The following is a 19,840-nucleotide window of genomic DNA, read 5'->3' on the forward strand; positions in this document are numbered from 1 at the left end:
TCATCCCCCCCAAAAAACCCCTGTACCTAATAGGGGCCAGTTGCACTTGCCTCCCCTGGACCCTGGCAACCACTCATCTACTTTGTGTTTCTATGTATTTGCCTATTTTGAACATTTCTTATCAGAGAATCGTCCAGTATGTGACCTTTTGTGTCTGGCTCCTTCTACTTAGCGTGATGTTTTCATGGGCCATCCATGTCGTGGTGTGGATCAGTCCTGCATTCCTTCTTATCCCTCCATAATAACCTGTTGTATGGCTTGCCCATATTTTGTTTATCTGCTTGTTAGCTGCTGGACATCTGAGTTTTTCCCATCGAGGCTTTATCAATAATGCTGCTGTAAACATATGTTTTCCTTTCTCTCGGGTATCTACCTAAGCCTGGAATTGTGGGGTCCGACAGTAACCCTATGTTTAACCTCAGAGGAACTGCTGCACTGTTTTCTACAATGGTTATGTCATTTTACAGGCCCACCAGCAGTATATGAGGGTTCTGATTTCTCATCATTCTTAGTAATCCTTGTTTTATTCATTCACTCCTTTATTTATGATTGGGGTTTTTTTTGGAGTACTAAATAAAACTTTTTTTTTTTTAAGATTTTATTTATTTATTTGAGACACATAGAGCACAAATAGGGAGGCGGAGCAGAGGGAAAGGGAGAAGCAGGCTCCCTGCTGAGCAAGGAGTCTGATGCAGGACTCACTCCCAGGACCCTGAGGTCCTGACCTGAGCTAAAGGTAGCCACTTAAGTGACTGAGCCACCCAGGGCGCCCCTAAATAAAACTTTTGACTGTATATATTTGAACATTTATAGCCTGAAAAGTGGGCAGGCCTAACTCTTAGAATATACATATATGAATGTCCTCTTTGCCTTGACAAATTAAGCAAATAGTCACCATACTTCTACCATAAAAGCAAGCCACAAGCCAAAATACATGTTTCCCAAGCATTAGTAATATAGGGGCCCACTTCATTTATTGATTTTTAAATGAATTCTTAAAATCTTTTTTGAGATCTGATTGATTACAGTATAATGACTGAATGTATACATTGAAGAATGGTCAGCACAGTAAGTCTAGGTAACATCCGTCACGTACAGAATCTTTTTCTTATGATGAGAATTTTTAGCAACTTGCGCATTTGTGTTTTGTTTTAATTCTCACCATCCCAGTGAGCGGAAGGAGGCATCTTACTGTGGTTTTGCTTTCTATTTCCCTAACGGCTAGTGATGTCGAGCATCTTTTCATGTGGTTATTAGGCATTTGTAGATCTTTGGACAACTGTGTATTCAGATCCTTTGCTCACTTTTCAGTTGGGTTATTGGTGTTTTGATTGCTGAGGTTTGTTTGTTTTTCTGTTTAAAGATTTATTTATTTATTGGGGGGAGGGGCAGAGGGGAGAGAGAGAGTGGATTCCACGCTGAGTGCAGAGCCCAGCTCAGAGCTCAGTCTCATAACCCTGAGATCAGAGTCTGAGCCAAAGCCTGGAAGAGCTGGATGGTCAACCAACTGCACCACCCAGGGGCCCCTTTTTTATTGTTGAGGTTTTTTTTTTTTTTTTTTAAAGATTTAATTTATTTATTTGGCAGAGAGAGAAATCACAAGTAGGCAGAGCAGCAGCAGAGAGAGAGGTGGAAGCAGGCTCCCCGCTGAGCAGAGAGCCCGATGCCGGGCTTGATCCCAGGACCCTGGGATCATGACCTGAGCCGAAGGCAGAGGCTTAACCCACTGAGCCACCCAGGCGCCCCTATTGCTGAGTTTTTAAGAATTCATAACATAGGGACGCCTGGGTGGCTCAGTTGGTTAGGCAGCTGCCTTCGGCTCGGGTCATGATCCCGGCGTCCTGGGATCGAGTCCCACATCGGGCTCCTTGCTCATCAGGGAGCCTGCTTCTCCCTCTGCCTCTGCCTGCCATTCTGTCTGCCTGTGCTCGCTCTCTCTCTCTGACAAATAAATAAATAAAATCTTTAAAAAAAAAAAAAAAAAAAAGAATTCATAACATAACGGACATCATTTGAACATGTTTCTTCCCCACCCTGTGTTGTCTTTTTACTTTCTTGATAGTGTCCTTGGATGTAGAGAAGGTTTTGATTTCAGTGGAGTTCAGTTCATCTGTATTTTTCCGGTGGCTTGTACATTTAGTTGTCATTTTGTGGCTACCTAATCCAAGGTCACACAGATTGATACTTAGGTTTCCTTGTGAGCGTTTTATAGTTTTAGCTCCTACTTTGGGTCTTTGATCCCTTTGGAGCTAATTTTTTATATGGAGTGAGGCAGGGGTCCAGCTTCCTTTGTTTACGTGTGGATATCCAGTTTTCCTGGTATTATTTGTTAAAGACAATTCTTTCCTTGATGGGATGCCTTTATAACTCTTGTCAAAAAGCCCCTGACCTCTGTGTGAGGCTCTGCTCTGGGCTCTCAGTTCTATTCCGTTGATCCATGTGTCTACCCTCCTATGCCAGGCCACACTGTCTTCATGACTGTAACTTTGCAGTAAGTTTTGCAGTTGGGAAGTTGGACTCCAACTTTGTCCTTTTACTCTTTTTTTCAAGATTGTGTTGGATATTTGGGATCCTTGCCTTTCTGTATGAATTTTACAGTATAATGTAAAATCTGCTTGTCAACCTCTGCAAGTTGGTGGGGACTGTGTCAGATCTGTAGATCAGTCGAAGTGTTGCTGTCTTAACAATATTAAGTCCTCTGGTCCCTGAACAAGGGGCTTCTTTCCATTTATTTAGCTCTTTAATTCTCTCAGAAATGTTTTTTGTTTTTTTCTTTAAGAAGCAGCTTTTTTTTTTTTTTTAAAGATTTTATTTATTTATTTATTTATTTGACACAGAGAGAGAGAGAGAAATCACAAGTAGGCAGAGAAGCAGGCAGAGAGAGAGGGGGAAGCAGGCTCCCCGCTGAGCAGAGAGCCCGATGTGGGGCTCCATTCCAGGACCCTGGGATCATGACCTGAGCCAAAGGCAGGCAGAGGCTTAACCCACTGAGCCACCCAGGTGCCCCATCTCAGAAATGTTTTATAGTTTTCAGTAATAAGTCTAGTTCTTCTTCGGTTAAATTTATTCCTAATGTTTTTGTTCCTTTTTGATACGCTGGTAAATGGGATTGTGTTCTTAATTTCGTTTTCAGGTTATTCATCACTAGTGTAACATGTCGTATCTTAGGGAAAATGGACGGGGAGTAGACAAATGATAGCGGTAGTTAGACCCTAGTATATGGAAATAGATCTAAAGAAAGCAGTGGAATGGTACAGCTCTGCCCCTGAGAAAGCTACTAATCTTGTAGACTTTTATTTCGCTCTACTGTAAAACAAAAATAACTATCCTGTCCTAATGGCTTCTTAGGGCTAGTATGAGGTGTAAATGAAATAATGAGAAAACAATGTGTTTGGCCCAGGGTGGATGATTAATCTTGGTCCTCTTTCCCACCCTCTCCCCCCTTTTCCTCTGTGCCTGGAAACTATAGCTCCTTTATTAATTTTTCAAAAGATTTTATTTATTTATTTGACACAGAGAGAGAGAGAGAGCACAAGCAGGGGGAGCAGCAGGCTCCCAGCCTGAAGGAGAGAGGGAAGCAGGCTCCTAGCTGAGCAAGGAGCCTGGCGCAGGACTCGATCCCAGGACCCTGGGATTATGACCTGAGCCGAAAGCAGCTGCCTAACCAACTGAGCCACCCAGGCATCCCGCTAAAGCTCCTTTAGTAACTGCAGACTAAACCTGCCACCTGCCAGGAACCAAGGAACCAAGTCCCTGTATCAAGCCCCCATCTCTGTGAAAATCGTACCTAATGTCCAGGGAACCCCCAGGGCCCATACTTGAATCCCAGCCATCTGTGGTCAGATGCCAGATCTCCTGGTGCCAAGTGTGCAGTGATGGAGACATGTGTTAGAGGTTACTTCTCAGTCTTCTGTACCCCTAGAGGCTGATACCCATCACTCTTGTTACTAAGACTTCAGAAAGGTCCCACTCCTTTTAGTGTGGTGACACAAATCTTAGGAAAACCTTCTCTTTGTTCCATAACAGGAAGGCACAGACTAGGTGTGCTCATGTCGGATTTGCAGAGCAAACCTCTGAGGAAGCCCTTCTCCGATCTGTCAGCTAATATGCAAATGGGAAAGCAGATGTTAATGTAATGATAAAAGCACTGTGATTCAAGCAGAAAAGAAAGGATTTGGAGTCAAGCAGGAATTCTATCTCCAGATAGCAATAGGAGTATAGATCATTCCATTTAGAATTAAACAGGTATAGCCAGATAGTTTTCTTACACTTTAGAGGAGGAGGGAGTCTGTCGGGGGCTCCCTCTTTGAACTCCCATAGTGTTGGCATAGATCTCTGTTAATGCTTTATCATGCTGTATTAGAGTTCCCTTTTGTGGGTCTCTCTCTGCCTAGCCTTAGAATTCCTCTAAGTGTGTTCAGTTAATTATGTTCTGTAAACATGGATTGACACCTGCTTTGTTCTTCGAGCCTGGTGTGAGGTTTGGGGGATTAACAAAGTGGTTAGAGACGGACTCTGCCTCATCAGCATCCTAGAGTGATAGGAGATGCTGACTGCTTTTGGAACTGAGCTGACTAGATCCTCAGGATTTTATTTTGGCCTTGCCTCTGTGTTTCTGGAATAACCTCATTATTCCATCCTGAAAAAAAAGGGTTGTGGTGAGGGGAGAGAGGGACGTGAGTAAAACCAAGAGAAAACAAGGTTCCGCGGCCATTTGGTAAGAACCAAGAGTCTGGTCAGAGAAACAGAAGGGGCCGAGGAAAGGCAGGTTCAGAAAGAACCGACAGCTGTGTGGGACAGGGAGACGGGAGGGCAAGGACTCTCCTCAAAGGCTTCTCTGACTACTCCTCTTGCTCTTTATCTTTCTTTTTAAAGGAAAAGCTGTTTTTCTTGCCAGAGATAAACATCACCTCTCAGATATCTGCCATCTGATCCGCCATGATGTGCCCTACCTGTTCCAGAAGTATGTGAAGGAGTCACACGGCAAAGACATCCGGGTGGTGGTGGTAGGGGGCCGGGTGATAGGCTCCATGCTTCGCTGCTCCACTGATGGACGGATGCAGAGCAACTGCTCCCTCGGTAAGGGACAAAAGCTCTCAGTCCATTTTCTCACTACGATTTTTCCTTAGGGTATTTGCACCCGTTCAGTACATGTGGATCGAGCCCTCCTATCTTGTCAAACCCTCTGTTAGGCTCCAGGATCACAGATAAGGATTAGAAACAAGCCCTGTCCTGTCACAGCAAGCACCCCAGGTAGGGGACAGATGGGTGTAGGTGCTGTGACAGAGGTCAGGCCTAGGTATCAGGGCACTGAGATGGAACCCTCTCTGGTAGGGGTTGGAACTCAGCAGTTGGGTTTCACCCAGGGAGTGACATGAGGATCCATGTTCGAGAAAAACCGACCTATGGGTAGAGAAGGGACTGAAGGCAGAGACAAGGTGGAGGAGTTCGGAAGATTTTTACAGTTGTTTGGGCAGGAGGTAATGACCGTGTGCACTGAGGCAGTGGCAGAAGGCAGAGCGCGTCCTGCTTTTGCATTGTCATTGAGGATTGGGTTTTCCTTACACGTTTGATACAGGGAGAAAGCTGCAGTTTATGTTCGGATCAGAAGCATAACCCCATCTCATGAACCTGTTGTTCACCTTGTTTTCTGTTGCGGTGCATGGAGACATTGCAGGAGGGATGTAAATTCTTGTCCTCATCACAGAAAGCTTCCGTCATCCTCACTGAATGAATGTGTCTGTTGGTAATACGATAAAACACATGCCCAGGATTAGATCCTAACTGGCCCTGTGGGTGTACCAAGGCTCGTGAGGAACAGAGGCTGAGATGCAGTTTGGTCCTTCCTTCACGAATACCGGTAGAGAGCATTCGCCACCAGTGGACTCCACGAGAGTGCACTTAACAGAGAGAGTGCCTGCCCTGGGACAGCTGCGGTCCCACAGAGGACAAGACCCGAAAGCAGGTCATTGCAAGATACTGTGATGTAGTGTCGTGATGGGGGCAGATGCCACGCTCAGGCTGACACAGTGATGTCCTTTCCAACATCTCCTTTTCGTGTGTGGTACCACCCAATGGAACCTGGTGTTTTATGTTGTCCTTTTTAGTCACCATATGATATGCATTCTTTAACGAGGTAGGAACCAGATGGTTTTGCCATTTATCCTTGTTGCTTTTCCTGGTGAGCTAGTCTGAAACTCTTTTATAGCCTTTTCCTTATGCATTCGAACAGGTGGGGAAGGGACCTGTTAAGGTGAAGGCATTAGTTGTTGGACCTTAGAATATAGGTCTTAAGTCCTTCCAAGGAGACTTTTGAACCTGAGGTTAGCTCTGTCGTAGGTGAGGGCAGTCAGACTCTCTGTCTTTGGCATAGGATTTTGTCTCACAAGCCTTTCCATCCCCCTCTTCCTAAAACATAATGTTAATTTTTTTTCAGATTTTTTTTTTTTTTTAGAGGTGGTGGGGAGGGGCAGAGGGAGAGAGAGAGAATCCCAGGCAGATTCCTTGCTGAGCATGGAGCTCGACAAGGGGCTCAGTCCCACGACCCAGAGATCGTGACCTGAGCTGAATTCAAGAGTCGGATGCTTTACTGACTGAGCCAACCAGGCACCCCAACATAATGTTAATTTTGCTTTTTCTGTGCAAAAGGAATCCATTTTCACATAGAAAATTTGGAGAACATGGCACAGTCCAATGAAAAAAATACTTATCATTAATCCCACCCTTTAAAGACAGGCGTTGTTAACATTTGTGTATTGTTCTTTCCAGCAAGATCTTTTGCACAGTTGTGGTCATGCTGCAGAGTCTTAAATCCTTCCAGTATTTTTCCATGGGATCACCAGTGCTCTATGAGCATTATTATTCATGATTGTAAAATATGCTGCTTTCCTCTGTTGGGAGAGATTTGTGGTTTTTCATTTACTTACCAACAAATGTTTAGTGAGTGCCTATTATGTCTCGGGATTTTGATTTTCCAGTATTTTAAATAACCCTGCCATCAACATCTTGGTGCATAAAGCTTTTTTCCATTACATAAGATTATTTCCTTAGTGGTAGGTCAGAGGAAATAAACATTTTAAAAACTCTTAGATAAGAAATGGCCCTATTGTTTTCCCAAAGGGCGTCCTGATTTCCAAGCAGATCTTCTGTGAGTAATAAGAATGGCTGTCTCCCTGCCCCATCTCCGTATGGCCCTGTCTCTTCTTTGAAGGGTCATCGTGTCCCTGGTGTTTGACGTCACCATTATGTCACTGCATTCCCCACAGGCGGTGTGGGTGTCATGTGCCCGCTGACAGAGCAAGGCAAGCAGCTGGCTGTTCAGGTGTCCAACATCCTGGGCATGGACTTCTGTGGCATCGATCTCCTCATCATGGATGACGGCTCCTTTGTGGTGTGTGAGGCAAACGCCAACGTCGGCTTCCTAGCCTTCGACCAGGCGTGCAATTTAGATGTGGGCGGCATCATCGCAGACTACACCATGTCCTTGCTGCCCAATAGGCAGACTGGCAAGATGGCCGTCCTCCCAGGGCTGTCCTGTCCCAGGGAGAAGAAAGAGCCAGATGGCTGCGCTTCAGCTCAGGGAGTTGCAGAGAGCGTCTACGCCATCAACAATGGGTCTACCTCTAGTGAGAGTGAGCCTGAACTGGGAGAGATCCGGGATTCCTCAGTGAGCACAACGGGGGCCCCGCCCCCCATGCTGCCCGAAGCCGGCTACAACATTAACAACAGGATTGCTTCCGAATTAAAACTTAAGTGAATTCCTGCTTTTTGGCAGCATTTAAACCAAATCCTACTGCTTCCCTATAGTTTTGAGTGAATAAAATCTGGACTAATGTGATTTCATTTGCACAGAAACTAGAAAATCCCATCTGGGCACTCAGCATTCTTTCTAACGATGATTTAAGCGAACGGCTTAGCTTCGTGGTTTTTACAGAGACTAATACAAAAACACTCACCAAGAGCAACATCCCGAGCTGTCGGCTGGAGCCCGAGGTCTGCCGCGAGCACTTGGATGCTACGGCCGCCTCTGAAGGCGCTGACTGTGCTGCTGCCTCTGGCTGTTACCAGCAGAGCCCAGGAACTCAGAACGGGTCCCGGAAGCGCTGCACTCAGGAGCCACCACCCGGTGGAGGGGGGCGTGCAGAAGAGACGCGACGCGACTGTGCTAACGAGCTCTTCACCAAGTGTGTGTGTGTGTGTGTGATGCTTGAAGAATACGCAGTTCAGTGTCTGCTCCCTGTCAAATCACCATCTTGGCCATATTTCTCTGACACTCAGGATATGGTGTTTTAGGGAGCTTCCTCATTAGCATTTTCGATGAAGCACTTTGTAGAAAGTTTGAGAGCGAGCGTTATCTGACGGCACCGGTTGGCAGATCTCCTGCTGCGGAACTGGGGCTTTCTACAAATTGCTTTGCCACGCCGAACTTACAGACCCTGCTTCAACTAATGCCAGCCCCAGCAGCCTCTTGCACCTTTGCTGCCTTTGGCCTCAGCTGGAAATGCACTTCAGTGAGCTAGTGGCCACACACTTTATTTCTTATGCGTGCACTAGAATCGAATGCCATGAACTTTCTTGTCAGTGGACTCTGTTCATTTGTCGTCCAGAAGCCGGTGGGTTTTTAATCATAGAAAGCTACTGGAAGATAATCATTTCCCCCTTCTCTCCTAAACTTTGCGTACTGCTTAGCTCTAGAAGGTTTCCTTGAATGCATTGGTGTAGTGGGCCTGTTGGGTAGATAGAGCCATTGGAAACACACTCTAATCGCCTTGACATTCTAGTCCTGGCCAGGTTCCTGAGACCTGTCTTTACCCACTTTTTCCATACTGGGGAGACTCAGGAATTACTCACCACCTTCAGGGGGAGGGCGGTTAGATAACGTAGGCGGGACACCAAGTGCTTTTCATTTTAACTGTTTAAGCAGTAGATAATGATCCTTCCCTTGGGTGACATCGTGGAGATGGAGTTTTCCATTTCTGCCTATGTGAAGTATGAGAATGAGCAAGACTCCCTTTTCAACCAAATACACTAAAATGTAAGCACTCAAGAGTTACCATAATCCTTGTCATTTCCTTAGGAGACTATACTCTTGAGCTGTGATGTTGCATGTGCCCAGGACAGAAGTCCTCTTTGGAATTATCTCTGAGGTCTTGCAAGGCAAGAGGCCTCACAGCCTTAAAATCAGACTTCAGTTCTCACACCAACCCTCCCCAGAGGTGGTCCCAAACTCTGTCATCCTGTTTATTTTTCAGACTTACCTTCTAATGCTCTTTGGCTATTAAAAAAAAAATCATCCCTCAAAAAATAAGTCTGCCCATAAAGGATAACAATGAGAAAGCGTACAAGTGGACAGTTTCCAAGGAAGGCTCTAGAGATAGTCACGGACTAAACGTCCATCTTCCCCAGGTGACTAGTTTGAAGGCAGCAACACCCATTTGGGTGTATAAATTCCTGTATTTACTCTGCTGTAAGTATAAAATGTGTATAAAGTCAAAACTATTAACATTTTTTTTTCACAACACATTTAAATAGAAATTGGCTTTTAAAATACTGTGGCTAAAAGCACATCTCACCAAGTAACACTTAGACAATTGAGAAACGTTCGGCTCCATGTCTTGGAGATACCGCCCTACAGAATTGTAGTTCAGATGCTCCGACATAGGGTGCATGCCACTCAGTTGTAACTCTAGTAACGTGTCTTGTACAGTTGACAAATAATACTTCACTTTTATGCAGGTTAAGACATTTATTTACCTTACCTCTACCACTCAGGGTGGGTTTAGAAGGATAGTTCTAGGTCTGTTCTTGTTGGAATTGTCCGAATACTTTCTGTGTAAACATCTGAACCAAGTGATGACCTTCTGGAAGCTGCATTCATTCATTCCCACTGTTCAGTGTAAGCCCAGTCTCCCCACTTGATCTAAAAGAACGCTAGAAGGCCCTGTCCTGAATGGAGCACCGAGAGGATGCTTCCGGATTGACTTGTCAAAGGGGGCCCATCTTCCAGCTGCTAATGACATCTATAGTCATTGGCACCATTGCTTGAAATCTGGCCCAGCCCGGAAGCAGAGATAGCTAGATCACACCTGGATCACAGCTCCCGCTTCCCTACACACCCGCCAACCCCTGGATTTCCCAGACCGGCCATGGTCCCTGTGAGCCTTGGTCATGGGTCTAGGCCACACTCATTCCAGCTGTCTGCAAGGCCTGCTGCTGGAAGGAACATGGGACACAGAGCCAGTTCCTGGTTCTGGCTCTCCCCTTAAAGAGCTGACAACCTTGCACAGTCCAGGAGGCTCTGCCTCCCATTTTTCCCCTTCTATTAGGGGAGATGGCTGTTTACCTCTTGAGGGTGCTTTGAGCTTGAAGTGAGTTGATCAATGAGACTGTGCACCATGCGGGAGGTAGTAGAAGAACACCTCCCACAACTGGTTTTGTAAGTTTCTCATCATCCCTCTTCTGAGGGAGTCAAGGGCCATGAGTTCTTGGCATCAGCACAGTAAACAGTGGTAGGGGGGGCCTGAAAAAAGGATGCAGCTTCTCAGAGAGCTTTACCACCTGGAAGGAGTAAGGCTCTCAGTGTATCCACATAGCCTTCTGGATGTATCTGAACCTGAACCTGAAACTCCTGACTCTCCTATACCAACTAACAGTCTTCCTTAATGTAACATAAATTGCAGTGTCTGTATATGGTCTTCCCATTACCTGATAGCATCTTGAAACTGGTCAAAACTTGAATGCCAATAGCTCCATCACTCAGAATATATATGATTCTGCACTTGGGAAAAATGTCTTCATGCTATCTGATTGCTGCGGGGTACGGTTTTTCGAAAATGTGGGTCTGGGGTTTTAGGTCTTTAAAACCTGATAAAACAGTGAAAGTGGATTATAAGCTCTTAACCACCACCATGGCAGACTCCTTGCTCCCAGCTAACGGGAGTCGGTGACAACTGCAGATGGGGCGAGGAGGAAAGGGAAAGAGACAGGTCTTGGGGTAGTTTTGTGACATTTCAGGGGAAGAAATAAGAAATTGGAATCGTTTGAAATTCCGGGGAGAAGGAAGAAGAAATGGCTCTTCTGGGGGTTGTTTAAACGAAAGAATGATGCACACGTATTCATTAGAGGAAGGGTTCCTTGAAACTATAAATGAACGACATGGATTCTCATTAGCTTTGGGGAAGTGGGAGAGACATGCCTTGGCCCTTCCTTAAGTCCTGACGAATGCTGGCCCTGATGCAAGTCCAGGGAGATGGAGGTGACTTGCTGGGGGCTCCAGGGTCCCCCAGGTAACAGGTGGTCCTTCTGCAAAAAACCGTGGGCAGGCAGGCCTGGAGCCGCAGTACCCTCAGGTGGGTCTGAAGAGCCACGGCCGAGTGAACCCGAAGCCGGCACAACAGGGCACCTCAGCTGAATGCTTCCCTTTGCCCCCGCAGCTGAGGCTCCTCTTTGCTGTCAGTCTCTGCAGATGTCTGGGGCTGAGCCCTGACAACAGTCATCTTTGTCACTGTCCCTGAAACTCGTGTCCTTGCGTCTGCCGCTACAGGCTAATAGCAAACCTCGTACTGTTCTTTCTCTGCGACTCGAGATCAGATCATGACTTTAAAATGCTTTTTCCCTGGAAGGCAGCCTCCCTACCTGCCCCCCCGCACCCAAACTCAGGAATATGTTGTTGGAATCGTTCCTGAAAACCGTATTATGCTTCCACTCCAAGTCTCAGGCCAGACCCTGCAGCCCTCCCTTCTAAAACACACAGCTGAGTGCAACTTTGTTCCTTCAAGCTTTTCAGCTTCCTTCTCCTGGTGTGGTTCCCATGCCGACATGTGGCACTCTCCTGGGCCCTGTGCTGGTGTCCCCACCCTGTCTGGTAGTCTCAATGCGCCATTTGGTGTTCACTGTGGCTCCGAGGCAACACTGAGAACGTCACCCAACAAGTCAGAATTTTTTTTTTTTTTAAGATTTTATTTATTTGGGAGAGATGGAGAGAGCATGGGCAGCGGGGTGGGGCAGAGGGAGAGAGAGACGCAGACTCCCCACTGAGCAGGGACCCTGGGATCATGACCTGAGCCCAAGGCAGAAGCTTAACCAACTGAACCGCCCAGGTGCCCCATCAAGCCAGATTTGAGGACACAGGAGTAACAGCACTGTGGACACCAGATCAGTCCCCATTTTATAGATGGAGGATCTGAATCCTAGAGGCCAAGGTCACTTAGCTAGTCCGCAGTGGCGCTGGGATGCGGGCAGTCCCGTTTCCCATTCTGGTTTAGCAAACTGCCCTCGGTGGCTGTGTTCTTAAGTGGTGCTTAGCACTTGCCGTCATCTGGGACTCACCCTCGGCCCTTTCTCCTGCCGAGCCTCTCTGGATCCACGTGGTGTTGATGGGCCGGCTCTGTAGGCTTCATCTTTCGGATGGCTTTAAGTGAGAGCCCTGGAGGCGTATATGAGATTTAGGGTGCAAACTGGCATATGGCTGGGCCTTCAGACCCGCCAAAACCGTTTAGCCCCAGCTCACCCAATCCGTGCTCAGTGAGAGGGGGAAGGCCCCTGCCGAGCTGGCTGAAGGCTCCTGTGGCTGGCATGTCCCCACTGTGGAATGTCTTGGATGTGTGGAGGACTCTCTGGGCTTCCGCAGAGGTCAAGGGCTTGAAGGCCCCAAACTTCTCCCACTGGGCACTCCAGCAGGGGGTCCTGATTGAGGCCCATGTTCCAGTGGCCGTGAGCCACAAAGTCCAAAGTGTCCTCCCACTTCAGTTCCGCAGCACGTTCACCTGGGGCCAGCCACTAGGCCAGATTCTTCCCTCCTGTAGCCCATACGTCAGCCGGGGCCCATGGAGCCCCTGAGATCCAGGTGTGTCTGATAACTGGGCCTTTGGATGTCTGTGATCTCCAAGGCGCTGATACTTGGGCAGCCACAGCTGACGCCAGACTTCTGCTACCTCAGTTTAAGCCCTGACGGGGTCTCCTCCCTGCAGTCCATCAATGACACGAAGCTTAGTTCTCTCCCATTTCCACACACCACGAAATTCAAATGCGCCCGTGTGTGGGGGCACATGTGTGTTGCAGTGATGTGGGAAGAGATAGAAATTACAGAAATGCAGACACGGAACCCCCTTTGTAAAGTGTTCTTCGGATACACCACCAAGGAGCCCATCACCTCGCACCCCACCTGTTGCCCTGTTTGGGACAAAATCCACTGACGTTCTCCTTTGTAGCAGCATGGCCAGTCCTTTCCTAGCTTGAGTCCTGCCAATGCCCTTACCTTCGAGATATCCCCTTCCCCAATGGGTGGCTTATTAAAAGCATTTTCCTAAACAAAGATGGCTCCCTCAAGAGGAACTCCAGCGTCATCTCTCAAGGTGTTAACATTTTTGACTTGCACTACATTACCCAGGCACAGCAGCAACTAGAGTCCCTGCCACCAGGGTCTTCATGCTCCGTGGCAGGCAACACGGGCTAACGTCAATAATGCCAGTTTTTTGTTTTTTTTTTTTGTTTTTTTTTTTTAAGCAGAGATCACAAGTAGGCAGAGAGGCATGCTGAGAGAGAGAGGAAGGGAAGCAGGCTCGCCACCGAGCAGAGAGCCGGATGCGGGGCTCGATCCCAGGACCCTGGGATCATGACCTGAGCTGAAGGCAGAGGTTCAACCCACTGAGCCACCCAGGTGGCCCAATAATGCCAGTTTGAGTTAGACAGCCCTGGTGCCAATCCTGACTCCATAACCTATAACTCATGTGATCTCGGGAGAGGCCCTTGATCTTGCCAAACCTTCGTTTCTCTACCTACAAATGTGGTAATACACACTCGTGAACGTGAAGCATTGAGCCACATGCCTGGCTTTTTCCGCAGCTTCTTTCCCGCTGTCAGCAATCACAAGCAGCTCTCGCCCGTGACCGTGGCTCCGTGCCAAGGGAGGAGAGCCGGCAGACGCAGCTTTATGGCTGGTGGGGGAGGAGGGCTGGCTGCTGCTCCTTCTCACCGTGGTCCTGGCTTCACCATTGGAAGTTTCCGTCTGCCCTTGAGATCCGAGGATGCAATAGTGTGAGATCTAGATGGTGCATTTGGCTTAATGTTGTATTTGAAGGAAAGGCTGCCTCGGACAACTGGGAGGCTGGGAAGCTGGCAAACAGCCTGACCTTGGGTGATTTAGCACCTGGTTTCTTGGGCTTTTCCCGTATGAGGTTTGCTGGCTTTGATTGGATGGAAGGAGGAGGTGCCAGGGACTTGCATGAAATCTGTCAAACAGAGGCCAGGGCTGTGCAGGGAGCTCCCATGGCCCAACAGCACCATCTGGACTTGGCAGGGCTGAGAGCCCTGAGATCAGGTGGAAGTCACCAATATTCCCGCTGTCCTGCGGCTGTCCTGCAGGAGGCTCCCTGAATCTCCTGTCTGGAAAGAATGCTCATCTCCTGTAAGGGGAGCAGGGGCTCTCCGTCCCTCCGCAGAAGCAACAAAAGTGTCTGTGAAGATGGGATTCGGCAGGTGGCTGGTGTGCTATAGTCTCCCCTGGAAGGGGAGCCCCTGTGCCAGTGGGTGCTGGAGCCCACTCGCACTGGCCCAGGAGAGGGGATCATGAGTTTAGTGAGCTGGCTCTTAAACACAGCCATCATTAAAAAAGAGAAAGAAAGAAAAAGAAAGGAAGGAAGGAAGGAAAGAAAGAAAGAAAAATGACATCAACCTATGTTAGGGTCCGTAATCAAAGGAGCGAGACTGATACAAAGCGAAGGTCAAGCAAAGCTTTATTTCGCGCCAAGCATCAAGAATCAAACTGACCCAACAGGGCCGTCTCTTGCAAAGAGGCGACCCCTCCCAGCCTCACAGACTAACTTTTATAGAAGTAGTTTAGCCGGGCTATACACAGGTGGCCAGTGAGATTGCAATACACAGAGAACACTGCACAGTCATGCTAAGTCTGCCACACACAGAAAAAAAACTGCTAGGTAACACACGGGTGGCCAATTGACTTTCAATTTACCCTAGTAGATATACGCGTGCCCCACTGATTAGATGTCTTCGCCTGGCCTGACCCGCCCTTGTATCTAGGCTTTGCAAGTAAGTTCCTCTGGGAGGGGCAGGGTCAATCTAAGTTTACTGCATAGAGTCAATCTAAGTTCACTACATAAACACAAAATGACTCCCTCTGGCCAACCAGGCCCTTACACCTACAATGAAAGCATATTTCAAAAAATAAAATACATTAAAAACAGAGGCATTAAATACTCAATGCTCATCACTTCCCAATTATTTTCCTCCATTTTTCTATTATCCATACTGTCGAGGTTATGCTGTCGTATCCTTGAGGCAGAAACGCCCTGCAATGAAGGGATGAACGGCGTGCTGCGGCACGTCTCTGCCAAGGCCACCATTCGGTGACATCACATTGGAGGCTTGACATCAGCCCTGGTGGGATATCTACCCCCCCAGACATGGGCAGATGCCCCATATCAAGTTTCTGCTACCAGCGGGCTGGTTGTGAAACATTTACCAGCACCCACCTGCTTCCTGGTGGCCAAGAGAGACATGGAGCCACACGAGTATTGAAACACCTCCTTCTGGGGAGGTTGGCCTGGGTGATGGATTTTTTTTTTTTAAAGATTTTATTTATTTATTTTTTTGACAGAGAGATCACAAGCAGGCAGAGAGGCAGGCAGAGAGAGAGGAAGAAGCAGGCTCCCTGCTGAGCAGAGAGCCCGATGCGGGGCTCGATCCCAGGACCCTGGGATCATGACCTGAGCCGAAAGCAGAGGCTTTAACCCACTGAGCCACCCAGGTGCCCCTGGGTGATGGATTTCTTGAAGCAGGTGTCCTAGTAGAATGCGCAAAACTGACCCAAGAAAAAGGCTTGAAAACGCTACTTCTCTGCTTGTTTCGTCTTGCCTCTGTTTTCCATGTGTGAGAAATGTGTTTCGTTTGCGCCTGCGTTTCTGGAGTGATTTGCAAGTTCTCACTATGGACTCAGTTTCCCTCCAGGAAAGTGACTTGTCATTTTCCCTGCGTAACCGGCCAACTGGAAATGGGCTACAAGGAATATATCTTTTTTTTTTTTTTAAGATTTATTTATTTATTTGACAGAGAAACAGCAAGAGAGGAAACACAAGCTGGGGGAGTGGGAGAGGGAGAGGGAGAAGCAGGCTTCCCACAGAGCAGGGAGCCTGATGCGGGGCTCGATCCCAGGACTCTGGGATCATGACCTGAGCTGAAGGCAGACGCTTAACGAGTGAGTCACCCAGGCAACCCAACAAAGAATATATCTTAAGTAGGCACTGAGAGAGCTCATTTCCAAGTGGTTTCTACAGCAGCAACAGTGTTAACTTTTCCAAGAGAGAAGAAATCATTTATAAATGATTGTTTTGCTGTCTTTGCTTTTTATTAAAATGATTACTGTGGAACAAGATGCTTTGTTTGCCTTTGTTCCCCAAACTCTGTGCCTCTTGGTTATTCTTTTGAAGCAAGAGCCACATGCTGAAGCGACATTTTATTATTTTCATATCATAAAATGAGGGAAAATCTTCACAGAAACTCCATCCTATTCACTCACACACCAGCTGCACTCTGAAAAACCGTAATTTTCCTTTCAAACGCAGAACGGCGTCTGAATTGTAATATTGCCAGCACTCAACTGTCAAGATGATGGAGGAAAATACTAATGCAGATGGTATGAGCTTGTCACCGGCCTGCTCCATGCTCTCGCCTGGGCTGACATTTGAATTGAGATTCGAAAAGCAAGTGAGAGCTGGAAGCCATTAGCAATGGCCATGTGGTGCCGTACAGGCCCCAGGGGACAGAAGGAATCTGTGGACCCTCCTGAAGAAGGCTCCCGGGTCAGGCCAAGTCACCCACTGGGACCTGTGTTTGCGTGACACTTCACACGTCTTCCTGGGAACAGTGACAAGACCTTTTAGCAACACACTCTGGTCAGCACCAGGCCTGAGACCCTTGAACAAAGGCTGTTCCCCAATTTGTGAGGGTCAGGGAATCTAGCCTGAGGCAAGAGATTGGCAGGAATAATGATTGATGGCTGTAGCGATGATTTGGGGGACGCTACTGTCATACCACTCGTATGCTCTTTGACCCAAACCCTGGGGAATGTGCGCTATATATCTCCTTTTATTCTTTTTATTTTATTTTATTTTATTATTTTTTAAAGATTTTAATTTATTTCACAGAGAGAGAGAGAGAGAGAGAGAGAGCACAAGCAGGGGGGAGTGGCAGAAGGAGAAGGAGAAGCAGGCTCCCCGCTGAGCAGGGAGCCCCTTGTTGGGAATCGATCCCAGGACCCTGGGATCATGACCAAGAGTAGACGCTTAACCGACTGAGCCACCCAGGTGCCCCTATTTTCATTCTATATGAAAATCAAAGGACACAAAAGTAGAGGAAATAGTTTAGTAAACCACCCAGATTTTAAATTACCAAGATTTTCTATTTTTACTACATCCACTCATTTATTTTCTTTATGCATTTAAAAAATCCCACACACCACATCTCTTTCTCCCCTGCAGTCTCCAAGAGCATGCACCTTCTTCTTCTTCTCCTTTTTTTTTTTTTTTTTTTTGAGTAGGCTCCACACCCAATGTGGAGCCCAATGCAGGGCTTGAACTCACAACCCTGAGCTCAAGATCTGAGCTGAGATCAAGGTATGATGCATCGCCGACTGAGCCACCCAGGAGCCCCAGCCTGTATCTCTTTTTAAAAAGAGGACATTTCCATATGCCTTTACCACATCTAAAAAAAACTAACACTAATCCCTTGGTACCATTTACTTGCCATTCTATGTCAAATTCCCCTGATCGTTTCACAAAGAACCCCCACTCGGCTGCCTGTAGACCATGATACTGGATGCGGCAGGAGGTACAGGGAAAGGTTGGTGACTGAATAGCCAAACTATAGAAAGAAACTAGGTGACCATCAACAGATAATGGATAAAGAAGATGTGGTCCATATATACAATGGAATACTATGCAGTCATCAAAAGAAATGAAATCTTGCCATTTGCGACGACGTGGATGGAACTAGAGGGTGTTATGCTGAGCGAAATAAGTCAATCAGAGAAAGACAACTATCATATGATCTCCCTGATATGAGGACGGGGAGATGCAACGTAGGGGGTTTGGGGATAGGAAAAGAATAAATGAAACAAGATGGGATCGGGAGGGAGACAAACCATAAGAGACTCTTAATGTCACAAAACAAACTGAGGGTTTCCAGGGAGAGGTGGGTTGGGAGAGGGTGGTTGGGTTATGGACATTGGGGGGGTATGTGCTAGGGTTAGTGAAGAGTGTAAACCTGGCGATTCACAGACCTGTACCCCTGGGGCTAATAATACATTATATGTTAATAAAAAATAAAAACTTAAAAAAGAAAAGAAAAGAAAAGGTGGTGACTAGTTCCTGGCCCTCCTGACTCTGGCTCCGACAGAAACCATGCCCATAGCAGAGACACCACTGGAGGGGCACCAGCTGGCTCCAGACACCTTCCCAAGCCATTGGATCTTGGGGTTTCCTCTCCTCAAGGACAAGTCCAGGAAGCCCTTCCCCTATTGCTCAGGGTCCCGGGGTCTTCCCCTGAGACTCACCCAGCCCCCAAGCCACTGGAGGTGCCTGGCTGTCTCGGGATGGCCCGCTCCACGGCTTCTCCTATGCTGTGTCCTTTCCCTGCAGGGATTTCCTAAATCAGGGAAGAGGCATCTCCCAAGGATTCCCTCTTCTACCAGCCTCCAGAAAGAGCCTGGGCCTCTTTGTGTGTTAGAAAATTTTGGCTGCATTCCTCCTGGGATACATGAAGGAACATCTGGGCAGCAGCACGTCCCATCCCCTCTGAGGGCACACCCCTGACCAGAGACACGGGCGGCTGATGCCCCGCCTGCTCGGGGCTTTTCTTTGGCTACAAAAAACGTGAAGATAGTTGGTGAAATCTGGAATAAGGTGTGTGTTTTATTATCTTATGGTGTCATATCCATGTTCATTTCCTGATTTTGATGATTGTACTGATGAGCATGTCCTTGTTTTTAGAAAATGAACATTCAGGGTTGGTGTATCAGGTGAAGGGGTAAAGGGGTATCAGGTCTGCAACTTACTTTCCAATGGTTTGGAAAACAGTGAATATATAGAGAGGAAAAATGATAAAGCAAATGTGATAAAATGTTAACATTTGGGGAATCCGGGTAAAAGGTACAAGGGGATTTTTTTGCATGAACAGTCTGGAGAAATCTGAAATTATGTCAGCCTCCTCTGCTGGGTTTGTTCCATTAATCCTTCTGTTTGGGGGCATTTCCTTGTCTCTCTTCTCTTCCGTAGGTGATCTCTATTTCCCTGGTGTTCACTGCCATCTGCGTCATACTCTCAAATTTCTCTCTTGAACCTCAGTTTCTTAATGTCAGACTGCACACCCTTTTCATCTCTCCTGGAATGTCTCACCAGTTCCTCAAACTCGCCTTGCCCCAGTCTGAATGTGCGCTCTTCTCCCTTCACAGACCCTCTTGGATTCCAGGGCTCCTCGCCTGAGGGCGTGATGCCAACGGCTTGCTCAAACCAGAACAAAGTAAACCGAGACTCCGGTATTCACTTTGGGCTGCTATCTTCCGCATTCCCCCATGTACACTTTTGTTTCTTGTGGGGAAACCTGACTCTTGAACTGGGAATAACCTTTTGTCACTGCCTCGTTCATTAAGATGTTCTGGGGGATCTACGATCCTTACAAAGGTTTGCAAGCAAAGCACAACAATTTTATGATCTATAATCCCAGGTTTATAACCTGGTTTCAGTAGTAACCTTGTCCATATGCTTTTTTTTTAAGGTTTTATTTATTTATTTATTTATTTGACACAGAGAGAGAGATCACAAGTAGGCAG

At 47.2% G+C, this 19,840-nt stretch overlaps 1 protein-coding gene across 1 annotated transcript in view; it reads left to right on the forward strand.

Moving 5' to 3' along the window:
- RIMKLA (ribosomal modification protein rimK like family member A) overlaps positions 1-9,058 on the forward strand; it is a 30,931-nt gene extending 21,873 nt beyond the window's left edge. The window contains exons 4-5 of the mRNA XM_032877466.1: positions 4,876-5,079; positions 7,266-9,058. Of these exons, the coding sequence (XP_032733357.1) occupies positions 4,876-5,079; positions 7,266-7,756 (695 nt within the window). The 3' untranslated portion in view covers positions 7,757-9,058. The remainder of the gene's footprint in view (positions 1-4,875; positions 5,080-7,265) is intronic.
- The last annotated feature ends 10,782 nt before the right edge of the window (positions 9,059-19,840 follow it).

The sequence above is a fragment of the Lontra canadensis genome, unplaced genomic scaffold (genome assembly GCF_010015895.1).
Source record: "Lontra canadensis isolate GAN:19392208 unplaced genomic scaffold, GSC_riverotter_1.0 scaffold60, whole genome shotgun sequence".
Taxonomy (NCBI): Eukaryota; Metazoa; Chordata; class Mammalia; order Carnivora; family Mustelidae; genus Lontra; species Lontra canadensis.